The following is a 25,409-nucleotide window of genomic DNA, read 5'->3' as shown; positions in this document are numbered from 1 at the left end:
GTTTCACAATGGAAATGTTCATAGTTAATAAGTCACATTTGCATATTTAAAAAAAATTTAATATTTAAAAAGTATTTTGTATAGTTATCTATAAACATTTAGTTGTTTACATTTATAAATAAAGGTGATGACATGAGTGGAAAAGTTATACATTTAGAAAAGAAAATTTAATTCCATACCCTTGATCTCTTGCTTGGTGTATAAGCTTTGGAATTGCTGAAAATAAGTCTTACATCTTTACACAATTCCATTGGTGACTCATAATTACCAGCTTCCAAAGTTTCCCTAACTGTAGCAAAATCCATTGGAGTGTCAATAATGTCTCTGTAATCCTACATTTAAAAAAAAAAAAAAATTTCAAGACTATAAATCAATGTTCCTCAAAATTAGGTCACATGCAAGTTGTAAGAAAGGCACAAAGACTTATCCTGTTAATAATCACAACTTCATTATTTCCTCAATGTCCCAGATAAAAAATATTTTCTTAGGTAGTATCAGCCTCTATATTTACTTCTCCTGATTATTTACACACACACACACACACACACACACACACACACACACACACACACACACACATATCTGAAGCTTTTAGTCTTACTTTATTTCATCTACTATAAAACAAAAATGAAGGTTATTTCCTTTTAACAGCATAATTTTAAAGTTAAGAAGATGAATAGATTTTTGGGCTCATACTGTAGTTATGACAAATAAAACAATATATCAAAATAAATGTCATTTGTAATAGTTTTGAACTATAGGATATAATTATAGTTTCATAATATGAGGCAATGCATGGAATGCAGTTATACTACTTATTCTAAAGATCATTTTTAGCAAGTTAGTGAAGCATAGCTCTATATTGAAATAATTAAAATGCTGTTGCTTTAATAGGACTAATTATACTCTTAATACGTTAACCTAATTTCAGCCACATAAAAACTCTTTGAGAAAAGCATTCCTGGCTCATTATCCCAATTTCACAATGCATATAAAAACTCAAGAAGTAAAGACCCATGACTACACAATCAATTGTAGGAAGAATTAAAATCCAAACCCAACATTATCCATTATGCTCTCCTGCTCCTGGAAAAAGGGATATGATAGGTAGGTAATAGATAATAATGATAAAGCTGTTAAAATTCACTAAACTATGTATGTCCTTTGACTTAATGGTAGTATTACTAGGCAAATATTCTAAGGAAGCCAATAATAAGGCCTCTAAGGAAGGCAAAATTCTATTTATACAAAAATGCTTATTTCAGCACTTTCTTTCTCACCAAAGAACTGGAAAAGCGATGGAGATTAGAGAACAGCTGTGGAAATTATGGCATATGAATACAATAAAATATTGCACTGAAAGAAAGTGAATATAATCAAAAAAAGGTAGGTTGACTTATATGAAATAGTATGTTACAAAGTAAGTAGAACAATGTATACAAAGACCACGGTAACAGCACTAGAAGACTTCTAAGGACAGATAGTGAACTGATTGTGAAATATACTTTCTGTCCCTTGGCAAAGGCACATATTTTCAGACATGGCTAATATATTGATTTGCTTATTTAGTATAGGGGAGGGTCCTAATGATAGTAAAGTGGAATTACCATAAAACAGCAGCAACATTAAAACATAATAGAACCAAAGGGTCAATTTTCAAAAACTTTTGGTGCTAAATATCTAGGAAAAACTAAGCCAGATTCTAGGGCAAAATTCACAAAATTATAAAAACCATAGGAAATGGTTTTTCCTGCAAACTGAAGAAAAAAAAGCAGAACAAAGGCGGACCATTTAGATTAGATTAGGGAAATAAATAAGTCCTTGATATCTCAGTCAATATACAGCAAAAAGACTCATAACTCTGTATAATAAAATTATTTATAATGAAATAATGCTAAATTACATTATCGTCTAGGTTTCAAATTTTCCTAAACTTCTTCCCACAATTAATGGCTACAAATTATTAAGTTGATGTACTTGAGAAGAGAGAAGTAAGCAGAATCAAGAAAAAAGAATATATAATGACAATAATAAACACTTCAAAAGGCAACTTCTCTATCTTTAATTTTAATCCTAGAGAACAAAAGGTGAAACATCTTTCTTCTCAGACTATACATATGAAATGTTATACAAATTAATCTGATTGTCAAATGCTTATGATGTTTTGCTTATTTTGTTTTAAGAAAAAACAGAATGGATGAGTGGGGAAAGCATATAGTTGAAAATATAGCTATGAAAACAACAAAGTTGATGTGCTTGCTGTATAATTAATATTGTAGTAGTAACTTATTAATTCTAGTCTATTAATACCAGCCTTTTGACCATTTCATACTTGTAAATACCTTTAGTTATGAGTGTCAGAGGAAAAAACAGTAAATGAAATTAAAATATATGCTTACCACTTTTTCCTGTTTGGAAAAAAAATGTTATGTTATAGGTTTATATATACATTATATTGAACTTATTAACAGTTCAACTACTTGTCTGGGAATGAATCAATAGATTTTAACTGGCAAAAATGTTATTTCATGAATTCTACAATATAGTATTCTATGTTGACTAATTTCTTATTTTCATACTAAATATAGACTAGGACCTAAAAGTGCTGTTTCAAGTAAAAACGGTTTCAACTACAGGAATGAAATAAACTATCTTAAGCTAACTTAATAGTTCTTGGAAGCAAGAAGAAATGTGAAGGTTCCCTCAATTGTTTCACAATATATTCTACTTTATATAAGTTTAAAATGACTTAAATACTTTACTAAAATACTTAACTGGCCTTTCAATAATGAAAGTTTGTATTTCATGCTAAATAAGCCAAAATATTATTTGTGAAATTCATTTAAGAATGAAATTCTATCTTCATAAAAACATGGCCTAACTACAGTTCCTGAACATAACCACATTTTTTTCTTTTTATTTTTAAAAAAAAGTTTTAATTTTATTCATTTATGTTTTTTTTGGTACATTAAGTTTTTGTAAATACACATTGCTTAATAAACCATGTTGGGAGAGAAAAAAATCAGAACAAAAGGGAAAAACATGAGAGAGAGAAATGAATGGAGCATGTGTTGATTTATCTTCATTCTCCATAGTTTTCTCTCTGGGTACAAAAGGTGTTTTCTATTCAGCGTTTATTGGGATTGCCTTGGATCACTGAACCACTGAGAAGAATCAAAAATGATCATCCCACAATCTTGCTGTTACTGTGTACAATGTATTTTTGTTTCTGCTTGTTTCGCTCAGCATCAAGTCATGTAAATCTTTCAAGATCTTTCTAACATCAGCTTGTTCATCATTTTTTAGTAGAACAATAATATTCCACTGCTTTCCAACACCATAATTTAGTCAGCCATTCCCCAATAGATGGGCATCTATTCATTTTTCAATCCTTGTCACCACAAAAGAGAGCTATTACAAACCATAATTTCATTTTAAAAAAATTTTTAAATAGTTTTTATTTACCAGATATATGCATGGGTAATTTTACAACATTGACAATTGCCAAACCTTTTGTTCCAATTTTTCTCCTCCTGTCTCCCCACCCCCCAGATGGCAGGTTGACCAATACATGTTAAATATGTTAGAGTATAAATTAAATTCAATATATGTATACATGTCCAAACAGTTGCATAACCTCATTTTTAAGAATATTTATTTTGAAAAACAAAACACAACACTCACTGGATATTCAAGGAGATCTACTGGCTGACGGAATGGCTCAGAATCTTCACACTGAAATATAAGGTTTAATAATTCTTGGCACTGATTCCTCCAGGCCTGGGTATCGTAAGACTGAGCTCTATTGCGTAAACGTCTTCTGGGCTGGTGGTCCTAAAATCAATTCAAATGCATTCATTCAATACAATTTTATAATTTTAAAAATTGCTCTAGAATAATAAAGTAATACTTAAATAATGATACAATATTTTTCCCCTTGATTTTAGTCTGCTTGTTGGACATTTCAAACAATGTTCCATAGTCACCTAAAGCTCAACATATCCAAACTAGAACACAAATTTAAAAACAAAACAAAATAAAAACACCAAACCATTTTGATAATTATTTCAATTAAATCAATTTTCTTTATAATTGTATGTATTTTTAAAAACATATTTAAATATGTTATTCTGTAAAGGAGAATACAGGCTTACCCAGATTGTCAAAGGGATTGACAATATGCATATATACATAAATGTATGTATGTGTGTACTCTAAAGCTACATTTTATCTAGCTGATATCATCCCCCATTTAGAAAGGGAGTACTTTCAAGGCAGGAGCTGGTTTTTTGTTTGTTTGTTTTTTTGGGGGGTTCCCAGAGCCCAGTACACAGAGTAAGTGCTAAAATATTATTTCTTGATTTTTACCTCCTACCTTTTCTGGGTAAGAGATTAATGGTAATAATCAGTGAAATAAAATGATAAAAAAAAAATAAATTACCTTCCTTTTACGGGTAGAAGTTCCTGGCACATCAGCATCTTTCTCTTCTTCCTTTGAAGTAAGGAATTTATGAGTTTCATAAAACATTGGGAAATAAAATTTCTTATCTTACTCTGTACATTATTTAACTACTTATGATCTTCTTTCTCCCCCTTAACTTGGAATGCCTTGAAAATACCAGAATATCTGACTAGGTCCACCATAAATTTGTTACATCATAGTACATATTATATAGCAAGACAAACCTTCTACACCTCTAATTCAATTATTATCTCACTTAATACAGAAGATATTCCAAACCTTTTTATCCTCTCTTTAAATCTCTTATAAAGCATTGGGAGATCAAGTTCTACCCTATATATAGTTCTATATATAGAGAATTATATTTATATATGTAGAAGTAGATATAGTTCCACCCTATAAACTGAGGGCCTTGTCCCAGACCAAAATAACAGGAGCTCCCTTTTCTCTCTAACTCATTTACATCACCATACATAAACTTCTCTCTTATTCCTTCACCTGTTTCAAATGTAAAGATAAAGCTAAACTCTCATCATGCACTCTTTATTCTATTCATTCCTTACTACCTATAAACTGGCTCAGGTCTCCCCCCCCCCCTTTTTTTTTTTTGCTAAGGCAATTGGGGATAAGTAACTTGCCCAGGGTCTCACAGCCAGGAAGTGTTAAATGTTAAATGTTAAATATGAATTCAAGTCTTTCTGATTTCAGGGCCGTGCTCTATTACTACTTGCTTCTCCTAATTATTTTTTTGTTAAAGTTTTCATGACACTGCTCTCTGCTGGTTCACTTCCTCCCTGATGGCTAATTTTCTCCCTTCTGGTTTTTGATTAGGTAATGCTCAGTATTGATGGATGTTTCCTGAGTCCTTTTCTCTTTTTTCCTCTATCAGTTTCTATGTATTCATTCTATTATCATATCTAAGCAAATGCTACCCAGAGCTATATATTCAGCCATCTTCTCTTCTGAATTTGTCTTACATCATTCAAATTCAAGTTATCCTGAATTTACAAGTTCTATAGTCACCCCAAACTCAACATGTCCAAAACAGAATTTATTCACCCTTTCCTCATGTCTCAATTTTTCAATACTACTGTGGGACCACAATATCCTTAGTGATCTAGGCTTCAAACTTGGGTTTTATTCTTAACTGTTCACGCACCCCTTATCTCCAATCTGTTGTCAAATTTTGTCTTTATTTTGACAATCTCTCTCACATGCTTTCTCTCCACATCCACACTAATCATCCTTGTATAATTCTTTTTGCTTAGGCCTTAATGATTTAATAATTTAAAAGTTTTAAAAATATAGTTTAATGGTTTTTAGAAAAAATGTTTTAGCAAGGCAATCAGGATTAAATGACTTGCCTAGGATCACATAGCTGGAAAGTGTCAAGTGTCTGAGGTCACATTTGAACTCAGGTCCTCCTGACTTTAGGGCCAATGCTCTAAGCAATAAGACATATATTTGCCTCTAATAGCCTTTTAACTGAATTCCCTGCTTTAACTTTCTCCCTATTCCAATTCACTCTCAATCAGTTGCTTTTCCTAAACTGCAGGTCTAATAATATCACTCTCTTAACTTAAATTCTAGTGATTCCCTATTATCTCTCTAGGATCAAATAGAAAATACTGGTGGATTTTTAAAAGCTCTTAACCTAGCTCCCTCACAGCTTTCCAATATTCTTATATTTGATCTTCTCCTTGCACCCTACAGCAGACACAATAACCCAAGCTATTATTTCTCACATGCTTTTCCTAATGCATTTACAAAGGCCATCCCCCAAGCTCCTTTCTTTGGTTTCCATTAAGACAACTCAAATATCTTCTGCAAAAGTTTTTTTTTGGTTTTTCCCACATAATACCTGCCCCGAGATTACTTTCTAAATGTGCTGTTCATATCTTTTATGTACTGTTCTATAGACATGTTTTTCATACTAGAAAGACATGTGTCTTTTCTTCACAGCCACAGTACTTAGTATAGTACCAGGTACATACATAAAAAAATTAACAGATGCTTAATTACTACAACACTAACATTTCTATTTATTAATAACTTTGTATCTACTTATATATAAACTATTACCAACTGAAATTAGCATGATATACCAAATTAAATTCCTCTAAAAAAATGATATATGGAGCAAAAATATTTTTATCCCAAATGAGGTTTATTTTTGGTCCATTGATTAAACTCTAATCATAACAATAAAATTTTAAAATTACCTCTGAATCAGAGAGGACTTTCTTCTTCATTGTATTGTAGAGTGGAATGATGTTATAGCAAGTCTGATCTCTATATAATAAGAAATGTTAGTTCAAAGCCTCTTAATATCAAAATTAAATATAAATATATAAATATATATATATATATTGAATGTTAAGAGCTAAAATAATTTTCTACTACTAGAGTATTTATATAAGCATATCAAAACTTTGGGAGGTTACAAAACTCCATAAATTATTGGAAAATTTGCCCATAACATGTTAAATACACCCAATTTCAATCAAATATACCATTCCAAATTAATTTTTTATTTATTCCTTAATATTCTATGAGCATTAAAATCATTCCCAGAATGTTCCCTTTTAATCATTCAACTCTTACCCACCTTTCAAATCGAATTCAAATTCTTAGAAAATCACTTGACTACTCTACTCTACAATTATCATTCCTTTAAATTCTTTAACTTTCTTAAATAGATTGTAAGTTTTCTGAGACCCCAAAACATGTCATTTTCTGTGTACCTAGCATCTTAGTAAATAAGCAGTTCTCCAACGTGAGAGGGCTGATGTGATTTGAAGTGAACTTCCTCAACCATTCTCCTAGGCATTCTATTTTAATTATTGTTTTCTTTTGCTTCCCAACTTTAATCTCTTCTAGTAACTTAATCTATCAATCTTATTCAGATAGTTTTCTTTAGTAGCCATCGCACATGCTTAATTTCTACCTAGTTGTCTTGTGAATAACTTGAACTGAATATATTTAAGATAAAATTCTTCACCTCCCTTGCCAATCCATTTTTCGTTCCAACTTTGCAATTTTTGTTAATGGAATCACCGCTTCAATTATCTAGTAAAACAAATTTTAACTCTGCATTTGGCAACTATAATCTTTCTTTTCTAGTTTCATATTTCACTAATCACCTATACATACTTTAAATTCCAGAAAAATTGAACTAATCCTTTTGTTGTACTTTCTCCAGTTTTGTTCTTGATAATGTCAAATCAGAATACCCTTCTCCTCTCATAATACTCTACTGAATAAGAGAGGTTAAATATTTCCATCTCTATTGAATTTTCTTAATACCTTCACCGCAGAACTCCTGAAGTCTCTTGGTATGACATTTAGCATAAGCTACCTCAGAATACAGATGTTATTTATTTGTTGGATCTTATATTCTTGGGGAAGCTAATGCTGATTTTTATATCAAAAATTTAAAAAAAAAATCTGCCAAAGTATTAAACACAGTGCCTAGGTGCAATAAATACTTGAGTAATGCTTGTTCAATTCGTAACAAATGACAAGTTTTTACTTAAAGAAAATATCTAAAATCTCAAAAAATGATCTATCCTAAATAATCTTTTCACAGAAGTTGAATTGGAAGGAATACCATAGCAGTCATCCAGTTAAATATAGTATATATAGTATGTGTGTGTGTGTAGTGTTAAATATAGTAAATATAATAAAGTGCTCATCCTGATTTTGGGTAAAGATCTCTGATGAGGGAAAAACCCACTAGCTTTTAAGACAGTCCATTCTATTCAGTTTCAATAGGTAGAAAGGTTTTTCTGTATCTCAAAACTCATTTGGTATTTTCTCTTGTTCCTAGACTTGATTCTTCTGGAAACAGAATAATAAAATACCTCTTCTACAAGACAATCCTTCAAAAACTTAAAGACTGCCCGTGTTCCCCACTCCTTTACAAGTCCTCCCATCTCCAAGCTATATATTTCAAGTTCTTTCAAATTTTGGTTGATTCTTGATTCTGCCCTCTATTACATGCCCCAATATCTAGACTCAAAGTTTTGTTAATTCTATTTAATTTTCTTAAAATTCTGATTCTGATAAGATTATACATTTGAAGTACTGTCTTCAGGATACTGATAATAATGAAACATTTCAAAGTAGTATGGTGAAGCTGATGAAAAACTTCAAGATAAGAATGATTTGAAAAAATAGCAAAGTTTAGTCCTCCCCGCAAAGGATACTTAAGTAATAAGATATAGAGGTCTTTTAAGTATTTGAAGGGTTGTCATGTGAAAGAGAGACAAGACACACTGGGTTAATGTTCCTTGGAAATTTTTCTTACCAATTACTGCTATCCCAAATTGACATAGAGTGCTTCAGAAAGTCTTAAGTCCAAGAATAAGTGATTCTTATCTTTTCAGTTTCACTGGATATTATTCTCCCTCCTACATTGTCATCTAGACCAGACAAATTGGCCTTTTCTTTTCTGACATACTATTTTCTGTCTCTATCTTTGCAATCATCACCGCATATATTTCAAATGTTCTCCTTCCTAAGAATCCTTATTCTTCCTTTGAGATATGTCAAGCAATATTTTCTGCATGAAACCTTTTGTTTCCTTTACTAGTCCCATCCTTCAACTATTTTTATAATTAACTGCTCTGTAGACATCAATTTTATATTAATGCTATATAGATTTTTGTAGGTATTTGTGTCCCACAGTAAAAGTAAATTCCTTACAAACAGGGATGGCTTCATTCTTTTTAGTTGTTTTCTCACCAACTAGTATCATGCACAAAGAAAAGTACTTAATACTTTCTGTATTATCTCATTTATATCTATGACTGGGGGAATTATGTAAAAATGGTGAGGAGTGGAAAAAGAAGAAGGTATGGTGTATAGCAAAGCATTTTGCTTAGCTTACTATTCTAGGGGCTAATTATCATCTGGTATATTATTTATTTTATTTATTAAACATAAACTGTACCAATTGTGGGGCATACAAATATTAATGTCATTGGTGACAATACTTTGTACATACAAACTCTGTATTTAGTTTTCTCCAAGAGATTTTAAGATGAAATGGATGTCTTTAAAGTCCTCTCCAAGTCTAAGTGTATAAATAATCCTGTATGTGTCTACATTGAGCTATGTAATAGTATTTATATTACTAACAGCCCGACTTTACATTATTAATTGTTGTTACGATAGTTAAAATTAATTTTTAAACATTACATTCATGAACTTACTTTATAAAATGTAGAAGAAGATCAGTGACAAATTTGGCAGATTTCACAATAGGGCTTCCAGGCTCATTAAATGTACGTGTGTTATGTTCTATATATCGAACTTCCCACATCAGTGATGAAACCCGCCTTTGGAGGAAAAATACAAGAAATAACATATTTCAAAATTCTACATAGAAATTAAAATTAGATCTTACTATTTTTGCTTCTAATTTCAAAATTATAGAAGACAAAATCATAAATCTAATAAAATTATTTAATTTACTATTATGATATATGGGTGAAACAATTATATACTTGAACAGATCACCTGTGGAATATGAATGAAGAGAACAATGACTTTATTGCAAATACAACTAAAGAAAAATTATGCTCTGAATATTAAACCAAATTTTGATGGAGAATTACTTCTAAAGATTCTATGACTGAAACAACCTCTACATAGAGTCTCCAGAGAGCTGTTCAGGGAATAATCCTTAATAAAGCCTTCTAGCAACCATAATCACATGGAATACAATCATACACCAGAAGCAAACAAAAAACGGATCTGGATAGCAAACACTCATTAAAGGAAAAAAACAAAAACAAAAATACCCAACTATATATTTTACTATTTATCAGAGATAAGGCCAAATAAAAGTCCCCAAATCCAAACAGGCTTATATATAAAGAAGAGATCAGGATACGATGATAAGAACAATGAGTAAACACCTCACGAAGAAGTTGGAAGGAAGAGAAAAGTATAAAAGTACCATAGCCCTAGGCTCATTTGAATATAAAGAAAATTAATTCTAACACATCTTAATAACTTGATGGCAGTGGATATATATATATATATATATATATATATATATATGTATACACACACACACACACATACACACAGAGTGGATAGCTTTCAATTTTTAATTTTAAAGCCTATTTTAGAGCTTAAAATGAAGCTTCCTGTACAAATAATGCTGTGAGTGGTTGATAAGTTTCTATCCTAGTACACAAAAACCTATTTACCCTTTTGTGGAGAATTTTTAAAAGCACCTCAAATTAAGATTTCAGAAATATACTTTGTAACCATACAAAAATATTTCTAAATAATCGGTTGGTTCTAAAATACCAGTAAGTACTCTATTTAGAATTCTTAACAACTTTCACATGACACTGGAGCCAAGATATGAAGTGATGAACTGAAGATGGAGCTTTGGGAAGATAGACCAAAAACCAAAAACCAAACCAAACCAAAACAACAACAAAAAAGCACCTCACAATAATAGTAGGAGTCTAGGATGACAATGGAATATGCAACACAAAAAGGAATGGGAGTGAAATCTTCAGAAACAATGAGAAAAGAAGCTCACAACTGCTATGTTAAGAAACATGTTAAAATAGCTATTTGTATTCTCTTTGAAAAAAGTAATGTTACAGTTTTATCAAGTCAGTTGAAATGAAAATAAAATCCTAAATTAAAAGAAAAACAAGAATTATAAGCAACTAAAAGTTTATCAAAGCTACAAAATCAAAGGGACTTTTAAGATGAAAATGGAAAATATGATTTCCTTAAATACTTTTCTCAAACTTCTGAATGTTTTCAAATGTCTACAGAATCTAAGACATAAGGATAAAAGGAAATTATTTACTTTTTTCCATCAGTATTCAAAGATTGCATAACTAAAGCAAACACATAATTTTGTGCCTTTTCTCCAACTAAGAAAACTTTGTGTGGGTTTTCTATTATACAATAAATAAAAGTATTGTATTCAAAAATTTTCCAAAGAATAACCTCAATTAAGAAGACCATTTAGTAATAATAATATCCTCCCCTCTCCCCAGCTACACCTTCTCCAGTAATAACTACATAACTTAGTTCTAACCTGTAAAATCTGCTTTCCAGTCTTTGTTTAATTGTACTGAGATCAGTAGGATATGCCACTACAGTGCAATACATGGGATATGCTTGTAGATCCACAGGAGCCACAAATGCAGAAGCAATATCTAAATCAAAGAAGGAAATAAATGTTTATATATTAAAAACCAATTTTAAACAAAAATTTTATGAATTTTCAAAACCATTTTATCTCTAGTCTAATTATGTACTTTTTATAAATATATGTAAAGAGAAACTCTTTATTATTCCAAATTAAATATTTTGAAATTAACTTTTAAGGGCTGTATTATTTGATTCATTGTTAATAACATTAAGATTAAATATCTCTTTTTTGGAGTGTAGTAGGAAGCAGGATACAGATATGTAAATTAATTAGTGTGGGGAATTAACAGTATGAAAACAACTTCCACTAATGTAGTAGTTCAACAAATTCATCAGCAACTTATATTCCCAGAGTTCTCATGACACTGAGATGTTAAGTGATCTGCTTAGAGACAGACAAAATGGGACTACAGTAGAATTTGAACCCAAGTCTCCCTAATTCCAAGGCCATGTGTCTTTCACTGAGTCAACAAAGATCAGAGCATTTCTACATTACATATGTCCACTGCCACACATTACTATAAAATGAACACATAGGGGCCATTGAGTGTATATTTTAACAAATTAAAAAAAAGTTTTGCCAAACAATCTTCTATAAAATTCTAAACTTTTTAATCATCATTATCATCTTGTCATTTTACTCTGATATTTCATACTTTACAGCAAGACAGAATAATTAAAACAATATTAATATTTTAAAAAAAAGGTTTTGTTTTAGGGGAAGACTGATGCCATTAAAAGCACTATTAAATCTTTCTGTTCTTCATTATTTACCTGCAATAAAGAAAAATCATAGTCTATAAATAATTGAAGTTGCAGGCTACTCAAAGAGACATGTAGACAAATATGAATAGGTTGGTACCATTTCCAACCAAGAAACACACATAGAAAACTATGCAAAAGATATAATCACAAAAATATAAGTCAAAAAGAAGTTTGGGAAGGTCATCTATCAAAAGCAAAGATTTAACAAAGGCTTTTTGTGATTCAGTTGCACTGCATACAATCTTGATATAATTACCAAAAATTTCTGCAATACCAACAAAATCTACAAATTATATAAGAAAAGTCTACAATAAAAAAATAGATCTGCAAACTATCACTTTCTTTTGAATCTATTACCACTACAAGTCTGTTTTATATACAAAATCTGTTACAAATAATAAGTGAAAAAGATGAGTCCTTCAGCAATAATTTAATGAAAAAATTTCCCAATATATAAAGGTAATCTGCAGTCATCTTGAGCACATAGGTTTGGAGCTAAAAGGGACCATCAAAATCAAAATCTAAACCCATAATGTGATTTTTATCTCCAATGAATAAGATGCCCCCCCCTTAAAAAAAAAAAAAAACCTCAAAATAATTTCTCCAACTTACTCTATAGCTGAATTCTTTCTTTTAAAAATTTTTTAAAAAGCAGAACTCAACTAAGAAAAAACACAAACAGTAACATATGCAACACTGCACACCTAGAGTACTTTTGTATAGAGGAGACATTATATCTTTCAAGACCAAGACTGATAACACTAATATATCTGAGTTTGGGATTTTTTTTTTTTTTTTTTTTGGTGAAAGAAAGGAAGGAAAAGGATGGAGGAAGGGAGGGAAGAAGGAAGGAAAGGAAGGAAAGAAAGGACAGAACAGAGGGAGGGAGGGAGGGAGGGGAGGAAGGAAGGAAGGAAGGAAGGAAGGAAGGAAGGAAGGAAGGAAGGAAGGAAGGAAGGAAGGAAGGAAGGAAGGAAGGAAGGAAGGAAGGAAGGAAGGAAGGAAGGAAGGAAGGAAGGAAGGAAGGAAGGAAGGAAGGAAGGAAGGAAGGAAGGAAGGAAGGAAGGAAGGAAGGAAGGAAGGAAAAGGACAGAACAGAAGGAGGGAAGGAAGGAAGGAAGAAGAAAGGGAGGGAGAGAGAGAGAGAGAGAGAGAGAGAGAGAGAGAGAGAGAGAGAGGAAAGAAGGAAGGAAGGAGAGGAGGGAGGGAAGGAGAAAGGAAGATAGACATTATCAATGAAGTACTACTACACAGAACAATGTTCTCGCAACTCTTGAGAGCAGACATAAACCAATATAGGTTTTGGTTGCAAACCCTCTGCATATTCACAGGCCAATTGTGAATCACTCTTAACTACATCAGATTTAGATTTTTATTTCAATTCTAGATATCTACTTGTTTTTGAATAGGCTGTCAAAAAACCATTTTAAAAGATTTTACATATTTTAAGAAAAAATATAAATTTGTTTTTAAATACTTTTACTACTTTAGAAAAATCAGTCCCACCAAATTTCCTTATGTTGTTAATTAAATGTAATAAATTAATTCTGTCCCTTAATAAATAAATTGGATTGTATACAAAGGACTGCTTATAGCCTGAAAAAGCATGTCACTTAATTTGTTTAGGCAGTTGTGAAAAAGTAGCCTGAGAAAAACTGGATGAGGGGGAGGGGGGAGACGGGACAGGAGGGGAATAGGGACATTTGATCAGTATTTTTGGTTAAATGAAAGGTTTTTACATAAAAATTAGAGTTTTTCTGTATTGTTATAATAGTAGAATACTAAGATTAATCAGTGGAAATTGTTCAAAGGCAGATAAGATTTAACAGAAGAAAGAATTTCCCTACAGACTAAAGTTGCAGAAAAAAGAAAATGAATCACTTCATCAGGCAGTGTGTTATGTTATTTTCAGTGTAAAAGGAGAATATAATTTAAAAGAGACATTATAAAAGTATAAAGGCAACTATCATGGACCTTTGAAAACTTCAAAATAATATATAATTTTCAGTTTTACTTCTGCTCCAATTTTCTATTTGTGTACCATGTTTACTCCTTTTTGAATCTTACCTAGTGTCATGAGCTGGTTTATTCCCGTGATAATTCTTTCACATTCTTCATCCCTGGAATTAGAACCCCATTCTCCATCCAGAGGTTTATATATTAATGTTCTGCATTCAACATCAGTTAAAGGAACACTTGTTCCTAGCTCTTCAGGAAATACAGCTAAAATGCATCAAAAAGAAAATTTGAGAAAAATCATCTTTAGGAACATCAATGAAAATATATATATGGAAATTCCTTTGAAATTCCTTGAAAAGGCCTTACAATTTTATGACAGGTTCATTAATATAAAATATATTTTATTCTACAAAATGTCCATTCCTGAAAATAATGCTCTAATAGTTAATAGAAGAGTTTATTTTAAGAAAAATTGTAGTTTCACATCAGAATTTTAAAACTTGTAAGTTTAAAAAAGTTGAAGTCATTAGTTTTATGTTATTTCCTTAATTAACAAATTCCTTCTCAAAAGTTAGGAAATCAAAGTCTACCAATGAATCACTAAGTAAGCATTCTTTGAAGCCATTTGCAACAGTGAAGGAAGGCATCATTTCTTTATGAGGAGTTCTCTACACGAACTCATAATCACAACATTCCCTCCCATAAAAATCACAAGTCTTGCAAAAAATAAATAAATAACAAACAAACAAAACCCAAAAGCTCCCATTAATATATTGCTTTAAAGTTTCTTATTTGATGCTGAGAACAATCCTACAACAGAAAAGACATTATTATTATTCCCCATTTAAGAGATGAATAAAGGAAGATTTTGAAATCAAATATTCTAGACTCTAATACTAGTATCCTATCCCTTTGTAGTGCTTAACTATTAAAAACAAGTGCCCCTATCTGAACAGAGAGTGTAACTTTGATGAAATATAAAAAATATCATTTAAAAAAAATTTAATGTAAGTGAAAATGAAAAATTTCCAATGAGTTCTATTACTCAACGAATATTAAGAACTGACTTAAAACTTAATTTTTTCAATTTTCAAATTGTGTCTCAAATATTTTCTTTCAAAAGAACAAACAAAAATCTTCGTTTCAATTACTTTTTTTGGATGAAACATTTACTACAATTTTTTTTCAAATCCTACTTCATCTACTATTAACTCAAAATCTCTTTTCTATTCATCATATAACTTCAGTTACATAGAGCATAATCTACAGAAAAACATACCATTATTAGGAATAAGTTCCATATCCCAAGGGCTCATCTTTTCTGTGTCTCCATTATCCCAGCTTAAAGAAAGATATAATACTTGCATTAAAATTTCAAGTAAAATAATTGCTGAATGAATAAAAGATGCAACTTATCATAAAAAGTTAAAAATAAACCACTTCATTATTTTGAGAAGCTAAGTCATATATTCAATAATCTGCTTGCTAGAAAGGAAATTTAAGAGGATGATTAGATGAAACAAACCAAAAAATATGAGATATTTACCAGACATTGTAACACTGAAATAAGCTATCAGGATATTCAGGCTGAAGAGGTTCCTGGCTTTCAATAGTTCCAAACCACCAAGCATCATCTATGACTGACCTGAAACGATCACCTGGATATAAAACAAACAGGAAGAAGTATTACTAAGATATGTCATATGACAATCCATTTGTTGTATATGCATTTCTAATGAAAATATCAAATTAGAGGTTCCCAGAAAATCAAAATGTCCAAAATCTCAATCAATTTTTTTTCCCTTCTAATTCTTATTTGTTAGAGGTACAGTCATTTAAATTTCCTGGGTTCATAACTTTGGCATTGGAGTAATTAGATGGCATTGATTCATCTTCCTGAGTTCAAATTTGTCCTCAAACATCCACTAGCAGTATGAACTTGGACAAGTTATTTAATTGCTTCAGTTTCTTCATCTGTAAAATGAACCAGATAAGGAAATGGCATACCACTCCAATATCTTTGTTAAGAAAAATCCAAATTGTATCACAATGGGTCAGGTACGACTGAATAACCAAAAAGGGGCAAAATTTTGGTATTATCCTCCACTCTTCAAATTCCATCATCCTACCTATTTAATGATATACCAATTTTACTGTTTCTATCTCCACATCTCTCACTATGACCCTTTTCCCCATTCCCAGAGCTTCCAGCTTTAGTTCACCTTTCACTTAAATTATTTTAATTGCCTCTCCCAATTACTCTATCTCAAGTCTCTTTTCATTCAGATCCAATACATACACTACTGCCAAAAGTAATTTTCATTAAACACAAAACCAATCAAGCTACTGATGGCTTCCTCTTGCCTTTACCAAAAAAAAAAACAACAAACTCCTCTAAACAATTTTTAAAACTTTTCAAAACTTAGGCCCAACCTATGTTTTCAAGCTCAGTGAACATGATTATTCTAATTTATTCTATTGCATTTGTAATAGCTACCTCCCCATACCTGAAATATACTCTGTGCTTACACCCCTGTCCCTTCCTATCTTTTTAGTTTACACTATTTTCCTCCCTTTCCCCACCACAACATTATGTTTTAATCAAACTTATTATGTTCCTGTACATAATACTCCCTCACGTGAAACCATGCTTTGTAGAGTCCTACCATAAGACTGAAACTTTATTTTTCCTTACTTTCTCTTTTTGGAATCTTTAATTCCCTTCAAGAGAGGAACTCTTAGTGATCAGAAACCTTTCTCCCATAGAAGTCAATTTATATTCACATTATCTACACACATATACTTCAATAAATAACCCAGTAAAATGTACTCTTCTTGGAGGCAAGTATTGTCTTGTTTTTTCTTTATAGACCTAGTACCTAGCATGGTGCTTGATACATAGCAGAAACTTAATGTATACTTGTTGTGATCACACATCTCCTAAATATTTTTTATCTAGGCAAAAATGTCCTGAGTTCCTCTTTATATTGCTCACTATTCTGTTTTCTAAAGATAAGCTGTAATCTACTAAATGGAAGAACACAAGATATACATTGGGATTTAGAAAAACAAAACAAAAATAAAGTAACATTAAAACTTCTAAATAATGAACATGTTAAGAATGATTCTTTACCTATTCCTGGGTTGACATTTTTGTCAGTCATATTATGAGACAAATAATGACGATTTTATCAGCTCTCATATTAAAAACAAACCAAAAATCTGAAACTATTAGAAATATCACTTGAAACATGGTTTTACAGATTAATGACTATTAGCGATAAACCTAATTTTAATGTATATTGTGAACTGAGATGTTATTAATGAATGATAATATGAAATTATGATCAACAAGAAATCTAAAAACTAAGCTTCTGTGGCCAAAAATAATGTATCACTTGTAAAGATAGAAATTAAGTGAATTTCAACAAAAATCTGTATATAAAGAAAGGGTAGGAAAAACTGAAAATCATATATAATTATATATGATCTTAATTATTAAGATCAGCCAATAAAGTATTTCTTTAATTATATCTATATATTTTTCAGATGTAAAAACATATTTTTACATCTCAAAGTCATTAAAATCAAATATCAAAATAAACTATATTTATAAAGCAGATCTTTAAACCACTTTATTAAAAAGTAGTAAACCAAGATTGGGGAGAAGAGAAACATGTTCATTCATACTGCTCTTATTAAAAAGTACTGCAAGTAATATTTATTCACATAGACCCAAATGTTGAACTTTATCCTTAAAACTTAATTAGACCTAAATGTAGAACTTTATTCTGATTAAATTTCAATGAGTAGATTTGACCCTTTCATACTGATCTGTTAATAGCTTTTAGGTTCATGATCTGGTCCTATTGTTGGCTACTTTTCAATTATAACCATAGATTCAATAAAAATAACATGTATGATATATCAACAAATTAAGAGCATTTATTAAGTCAGGTATCATATCATCTAACTAACTGACAACAATTCTGAGAAAAGAACAAGAATAAGGACAAATCTTTGGGCTAATTCTATAGAGATCATCCTTCAGATCAGAACTTTAATCGGGCATGTCTAGATCCTAGAACTCAAGTAATTATGAATCCTCCCCATTCATTTAAACCTAATATTTGAAAATAATTTTAAATTTAAAAATTAAAATTAAAACTAATAAAATGGTGGCTAATGGCACATACTGGCAAAGAATATTCTGAAGACATTTATAAAATGATGGTGTTAAATAGATGCCTTTTCATGGCTGGAATATCTTCTGGAGATATGGCAGAATTCTTCCACTGCCAAGTTCCTTCCTTCCAGAACCTTGATTTTGAGCAGCATGCTAGTCATTTTTTCCTTGCTCTCCCTGAGACTCTCCAAACTTTGTCACCCTCAAGTCCTTGACCTTTTTTAAGTGTTGTCTTCCAGAACGAGAATAGAAGCTCAATGAAAGCAGGGACTGCTTTTCCTTTTGTTTGTATTTGTGTCTTCAACTGCTCAAAACAATAAGCACATAAGCACTTAATAAATGTAAACTTTCTAATTTTGAGGGTGCTTCTAGCTCTTTCAATTTAGTTATGAATAGAACTGTATAATTTCTTACCCAGCATGAGAAAACAATCAACAGTGCACAAAATACTTAATGTTTAGTCCTTAAAGGGAAGAAAAAAGAAACTAAAACTTATTTTTAACAAATGAAAAGGATATTTCTGATACAAAAAAGGCCATCAATGATGAATTTTCTATTCAGCAAGTAATTATTTTTATTCAATTTATATATTGTTAGTAAATAATTTCCTCTTTAAAAAAGTATAAATACCAATCACTTCAAAAAGAGATGTGTAAAAAAATGAAACAAAATGAATTAATAAAGATGCTATTTGTGGCAGAAATGGCAACATTATGTACCTCAACTCTCCATCAAAGAAAAAGCAAATGTTTTATCATCTATCCCCTGAGACCCAGGAAATAAGATGCTTTTTGAAGTTATTTCTAAAGTAACTATAAACCTACCTATATTCCATCGTCTATATTTTGCATCATCAAATTGTTGCCTTAAGACTAGAAAATCTATAACATCTGGCATATCATGATACCTAAAATAAAAGAAAATAAAACAAAAAATGAATAAATTGGTTAAAGCTAATAATTTAAATATGTATCTAAAGAAAGTTTTTAAAGCTTTTGCCTTTCTAAATGTCCCTTACTTCATTGTAAAAGCTCCTCCAGTCAGTTTACCAGTATCAGGGTCTAGAAAAGCAAGTTTAAGGCAGCATAGTGTAGGCAAACCCACTTCATATTTGATGCCAACTATTTTCATTAGTTCTTGCTCCTGAGGAGGGGGGAAGAGAGGAGAAGAGGAGAGAGAAGAGAAAAACAAACAAGAAAACACTATGCTTTTAATTTAAATGTTTTGACTTAAAGTTTGACAGCAAATTTAGCATTAAGAAAAAAATCTAGTAAAATGAGGACACAATACATTTCTTGAATTACTTCTTTTTTTTTGGGGGGGGGGGGGGAGACATGGATTTGTGTTTTCTTTAGTATAAGGGAACTTTGAGAGTGGAAATTACCGTCACCAAATCAGATCAACAACTGCTTATCTTATAGAATTACAGAATTCTTTGGGAGCACTTAGAGGTTAAGTCACTTGGAAAGGTCACTGAGTCTCTGTCACAGAAGGGTCTTAATACTAAGCTATCACAACTTTTAACTATATCCAATATGCCATACTGATTCTCAAGTGTCTTTTTTAAAGTAAAATTTGGGGCAGGTAGGTGGCGCAGTGGATAGAGCACTAGTCTCAAAGTCAGAAGGACCTGAGTTCAAATCTGAACTCAGACACAATACTTCCTAGCTGTATGACCCTGGGGAAGTCATTTAACCCCAATTGCCTGGGGGGGAGGAGGGGTCAAATTTATGGGAATTTAAGATCAAAATGTCAGATTTGTTTTGCATAGTATTAAAGTTCTTAGATATAAAATGAATAAACAGTTTAAAGTTAACTCTAATATCAAACATAAATTATACCAGCCAATAAATTAGAACAGTATTTTTTTTTAACTGCAGGTAAAAATAATGTAATAACAACTGTCAAAAGAAAAAAAAAAGTTCTATTTACTCTTAAAGTTTCAAGACAAAAAAAAAAAAGTTATTCCCAAAGACAAAATCATATTTGTACAATATAAATGGTTTCATTTGACTAATTAGCCTGAATCAAAAAACTAATTAAAACAAAAAAAGTCAACATAAAAGAAACATTACAGTACCCGCAATTCCATTTTATGCCATGGCTGTTTTTTTGGATTAATGCTATAAATTTTATTTTTTCGGGCCATTTCAACATATGCTTCATGTCCTTGTCGAAAATAGTAAACCTAAGGGAAAAAAAATCCACAAACAAAATGAATTGTGTCATAATTGCAAAACACAAATGTACCAGTATTATACTGTAAAGCTTAAGCTAAAAGAGTAAACTATTCCATGAGTGAACTATTAAATTTCAATAGGTTATATTGTCACTAGTCACAGTATTCAATTAGTCCAAAAGTTTTAGTATGCACTGTTTTTGTTTTAGACATTGTGTATGGGGACACAAAGAGAGGTAGAGGGAGGGAGGGAATAGAAGAATTAACTAGATCTATGTAAGATAAATACTGAGTAATGCAAAGTAATCTTAGGAAAGAAGAAACCTGTAGGTGAGGGGATAGTAGAAGGAACAGGAGAAGAATCTTGAAAGAAGCCCATAAAACTATGAGGCCTCAGAGATGAGAGAAATAACACCAGAAATGGAGGATATCCAGTGCAAAGGCATAGAACAGAATGTCCTGTGTCAGGAACAGCAATTAAGCCAGTGTAGCTGGATCACAGAATTTGTGGAGAGGAATAAAGCATAAGATGATTTGAAAGGTGACAAGTTTTATGCGATAAAAAGAGGACTTTATATTTGATCCTACAAGTAAGAAAGGAGCTACTGGAGTTTACAGAGGTGAAGATAGGGATTGATATGGTTAGACACTTGTTTTAGGAAAATTATTTTGGCAATATGACTAAAGAGAACCTTGTGGCAAAGAGACCAATAATTAGAAGGTTTCTGCAATTTTCTAAGCAAGTAGTGCTTAGATGACATGAACTAGAGAGAATAGAATATTTATAGAGAATGGAGAGAGGAAAATATCTTGAAAATGCAAGATTAGACAAGATTTGGATATATGGATAAAGTAAAAGAGTGGAGTATGATACCAAGGTTATGAAATTGGGTTACTTGAAGGATGACTTTTATAGCAAAAGGAATTTTGGGTGAAGGATAGGTATGGGGAATTAGAATATAAAGAGACCAGCAATCTGTTCTAAGACATCTTTGCCTAATTATCTGGTCAGCTGGTCAGAAAACATTGTTGCCTGAACTGTGAACTATGCTACTTACTCATTTTGTAATAAGTATCCAACAAAAAAGAGGACAGATACCTTAATATTAAGGGTAAGACTTAAACCCTATTTCCTAACCATTAAGGTTTGCTCTGAACTCACAGTATCACTTCTTTTTTTTTTTTCTTTTTTTTTCTTTTTTTTTTTATTATATATATATATATATATATATATATATATATATATATTTTATAATATTATCCCTTGTATTCATTTTTCCAAATTACCCCCCCTCCCTCTATTCCCTCCCCCCGACGACAGGCAATACCATACATTTTACATGTGTTACAATATAATCTAGGTACAATACATGTGTGCGAATATCATTTTCTTGTTGCACAATAAACATTAGAATCCGAAGGTACATGCAACCTGGGCAGACAGATATTAGTGCTAACAATTTTCCACAGTATCACTTCTAAGATCAACAGTTATTAACTGAACATAAATACATACATAAACATATAAATATATATTCATGTATGAATATACATGTACTGCAAATTAGAAATGTAAAGAATTCTGATATAGATAAAAATACTCATACATAAAAACTGAAAGGTAGTGATGCATTATGGTTAGAATCAGGTAAACCTAGATCAAGTTCTAATTCGGACAAATACAGGCTATATGATCCTGGGTAAGATCCAATATTCAGGTTTATTATAATTCTAAGTAGGAGAACAGAAAGAAGTCTGATGTGTATTACAGAAGTTTTCACAGTAGAAGTTTCTTGTACAGTAATGAAATTGCAAAACTGACAATAAATAATATATATATTTTAAAAACTTGCAACCCCCTCAAATAAACAAAAAAACACCACACTTTGTCCTCTGCTCTCTTTTTGCTTTATTTTCTATTCTCCCTCTATTTTATTTCATTAGATTTCATCAGTTCCCAAAGATTTAATAAATACATCCATGTTTTCCAAATGGATATCACATGGACACCATAAACTATACACCAAAAATGCATTCATCTTCCTCCCCAAATCCTTCTTTCTTCCTAACTTTCCTTTCTATCAAGGGAACTACACAATCATACAACCTGGGTGTTATCCTTAACTGTTCATTCTCTCACTCTCCACATCCAATCAATTGTCAAGTAGTGTTATTTCTACCTTTGGAATGTCTAGGACCCCTTTTCCACACTCTTGCCACCACACATCTTTATATGCTGGTTTACTTTTCTCTAGTCTCTTTTTATGTTAAGCCATGCTTCACCTTAGCTGTCAAAATGATCTACTAAAAGAAACTGAAATTATCTTCAATATATCCTGGATTTGTATTATTTGTATATACTTGTTTGTATACTATTTCTTCATTAGTTTGTGAAGTTCTTGAAAGCTAAGACAGCACAGTGTCTGGTACACAGGAGGTACTTAAATGTTTGCTGACTTGATTTTTATTGAATAGAAAGGATGAAATCATTTTAAGATTCATGAATTTTTAGAGTATTAGTCAAGAATAAGAATTCAAATCAGTATGTTCCCCAAACCTAGAGTATTACCAAGAATAAAGTATTCCTTCAATTTTAAGATTTTGAAAACAAATACTTCAAACATATGTATCACCCATTTACATTAGCTTAAAACATATACTGAATTTGAAAATGATGTAATTTTTGGAGGAAAACATTATAGTAAGGCTTCTCATTCCACCTTCCACCCCAAAGACCCAAAAAGGAAGAAATACTCTAACTAGAAAATATTTCCAAAATTTAGGTGGTCTCTTTTTGTAAAAGACACATCCACTTTGATAACCACTCAGGAATCTATTCCAAAAGAATTATACTATCTTAAAATCTAAAAATTGGGGTATGACAGTATTACTATTAAAAATAAAAGAAGCCAAAGTTTTACATAATGAATTTATAGAAACATTTGATAAGTTTGACTTGAAATACAGTAATAGACAATAATTAAAAGTTCTATTCATAGTATATTGACTAAATTATAAAAAGTATAGGCACATAAGCCTCTTATCTCTCTGAAAACAATGAATTTAAAATCTCACAAACTTGTCTTAAAATGCTACCAAAAGCTTTCCATTTCTCTTTTCACACATTTCCATTTAAGCAATGTTTTTAAACAAAGAAATCAATGGAACAAATATGTATTATAATATATAGAGATATATACATTCATCTCTCTTTATATATATGTACACATAAATGTAATAAAAAATGCTGGCAGTATAAGGCTTTTCTAGTACAATTACAAGTTTAATAGGATGTGGCATAAAATTCAACTGTAAGAAAAAGACAAAATTGAAAGTCAATTCTGAAACTGAAACATACCTCATCTCCCATTTGTGGGACAAATGGACATCTTCGAGGAACAGTATCTGTAATCCATACTGAAGGCAACCATTCTTCTAATGTCAAACCATTTTCAGTCAATTCTCCAACAGCCAATCTCTAGAGAATGTTTATATTTGAAAGTGAGTAGAATCACCATAAATAGGTACTTACACAAAAAACACCTACTGAAATTTTACGAAAATAGAAACGTAAACCCTTCAGTATAAAATGTATACCCCTTATATCACAAAACATTGTATAATAAGGATATTTAAAATAAAGCAAAGTTTCCCCTAGAAGAACAAATTTCTTTGAACTGCACAATTATTTACAAACTGATTTCCTTGAAATAATACTAATAGAAAAAGTTAATCACCGTAGTGATAATAAAAAAAAGAAAAAGCTGAAAAACAGAATTGATAAGTATCAAGATCCCTTCTTGCTCTAAATTTATGGTACATATTGCTGAGATGCAATACTTAGGGAATAAGAAAAATATTGAAGGTTTTAGACTTGAGTATAAATCTAGTCTCAGTCATTTACTGATTAAGTGATCCTAAGCAAATCACTTTATCTCTGCCTAACTCAGTTTCAACTGTAAAAGTTGGGGAGAGGGGGGAAAGAGGAAGAGAGGAAACAGGCCATATAATAGCACAAACTTCTCTGATTGTTTGATTTGAGGATTAAATAAGATAATTATTTTCAAAGTACTTAGCATATTATCTGGTACATGTTAATAAATGCCTGCTTGTTTTCCCTTTCTCTAGGAATTTGGTACTATAAGTGTTAAAATAAGTAAAATGCTTTTATAGATAAAAGGAGTCTAATTTTAACCTAATTTTCCAGAATTTCTTCATTTTACTACATTTTTTACTACCTATCTCAATAGCCAAACATGGTCCAAATCTTACTGCCTTCATAACTTTATTTTTATTATCATTTTCTATTCCAAATGGAATACTCTTCCCTTACAGTTTTGCTCACTCCAGACTTTAAATTAGAGACTCACATATAAAGCCCAATTTAATTTTACCTTTCCTTTCAGTATTTCCTTCAGTCACAAGTCAAACATGATCTTTCTTCTATAACTCTCACTGAATTTTATATTTTTATTACATAATAAGATGTTATTTCCTTCACTCTCCTGTAATTTCCTTGAGGGAAGGGAAATGTTTATTCATTTTTAAATAACTAAGTATTTTTGTACAAATAAGTTTTAATTTGTAGGATCAAATGATATGTTTGTAAAGTGCTTGGCACATACTAGATGTTTAATAAATCCTTCTTTCCTTCCCTATTTGAA

The 25,409-nt window shown here is 30.9% G+C and overlaps 1 protein-coding gene across 1 annotated transcript in view; it reads right to left on the bottom strand.

Moving 5' to 3' along the window:
- PHIP (PHIP subunit of CUL4-Ring ligase complex) overlaps positions 1-25,409 on the bottom strand; it is a 173,548-nt gene that overhangs the window by 9,556 nt on the left and 138,583 nt on the right. The window contains 13 exon segments of the mRNA XM_074310460.1: positions 180-332; positions 3,685-3,834; positions 4,442-4,492; positions 6,685-6,754; positions 9,679-9,804; positions 11,541-11,661; positions 14,489-14,644; positions 15,660-15,721; positions 15,927-16,038; positions 19,391-19,473; positions 19,585-19,709; positions 20,647-20,754; positions 24,104-24,223. Coding sequence (XP_074166561.1) covers positions 180-332; positions 3,685-3,834; positions 4,442-4,492; positions 6,685-6,754; positions 9,679-9,804; positions 11,541-11,661; positions 14,489-14,644; positions 15,660-15,721; positions 15,927-16,038; positions 19,391-19,473; positions 19,585-19,709; positions 20,647-20,754; positions 24,104-24,223 — 1,437 coding nt within the window.

The sequence above is a fragment of the Sminthopsis crassicaudata genome, chromosome 4, assembly GCF_048593235.1.
Source record: "Sminthopsis crassicaudata isolate SCR6 chromosome 4, ASM4859323v1, whole genome shotgun sequence".
Classification (NCBI taxonomy): Eukaryota; Metazoa; Chordata; class Mammalia; order Dasyuromorphia; family Dasyuridae; genus Sminthopsis; species Sminthopsis crassicaudata.
The sequence above is the reverse complement of the archived record's forward strand: the minus strand, read 5'-3'. Positions and strand labels throughout refer to the sequence as shown.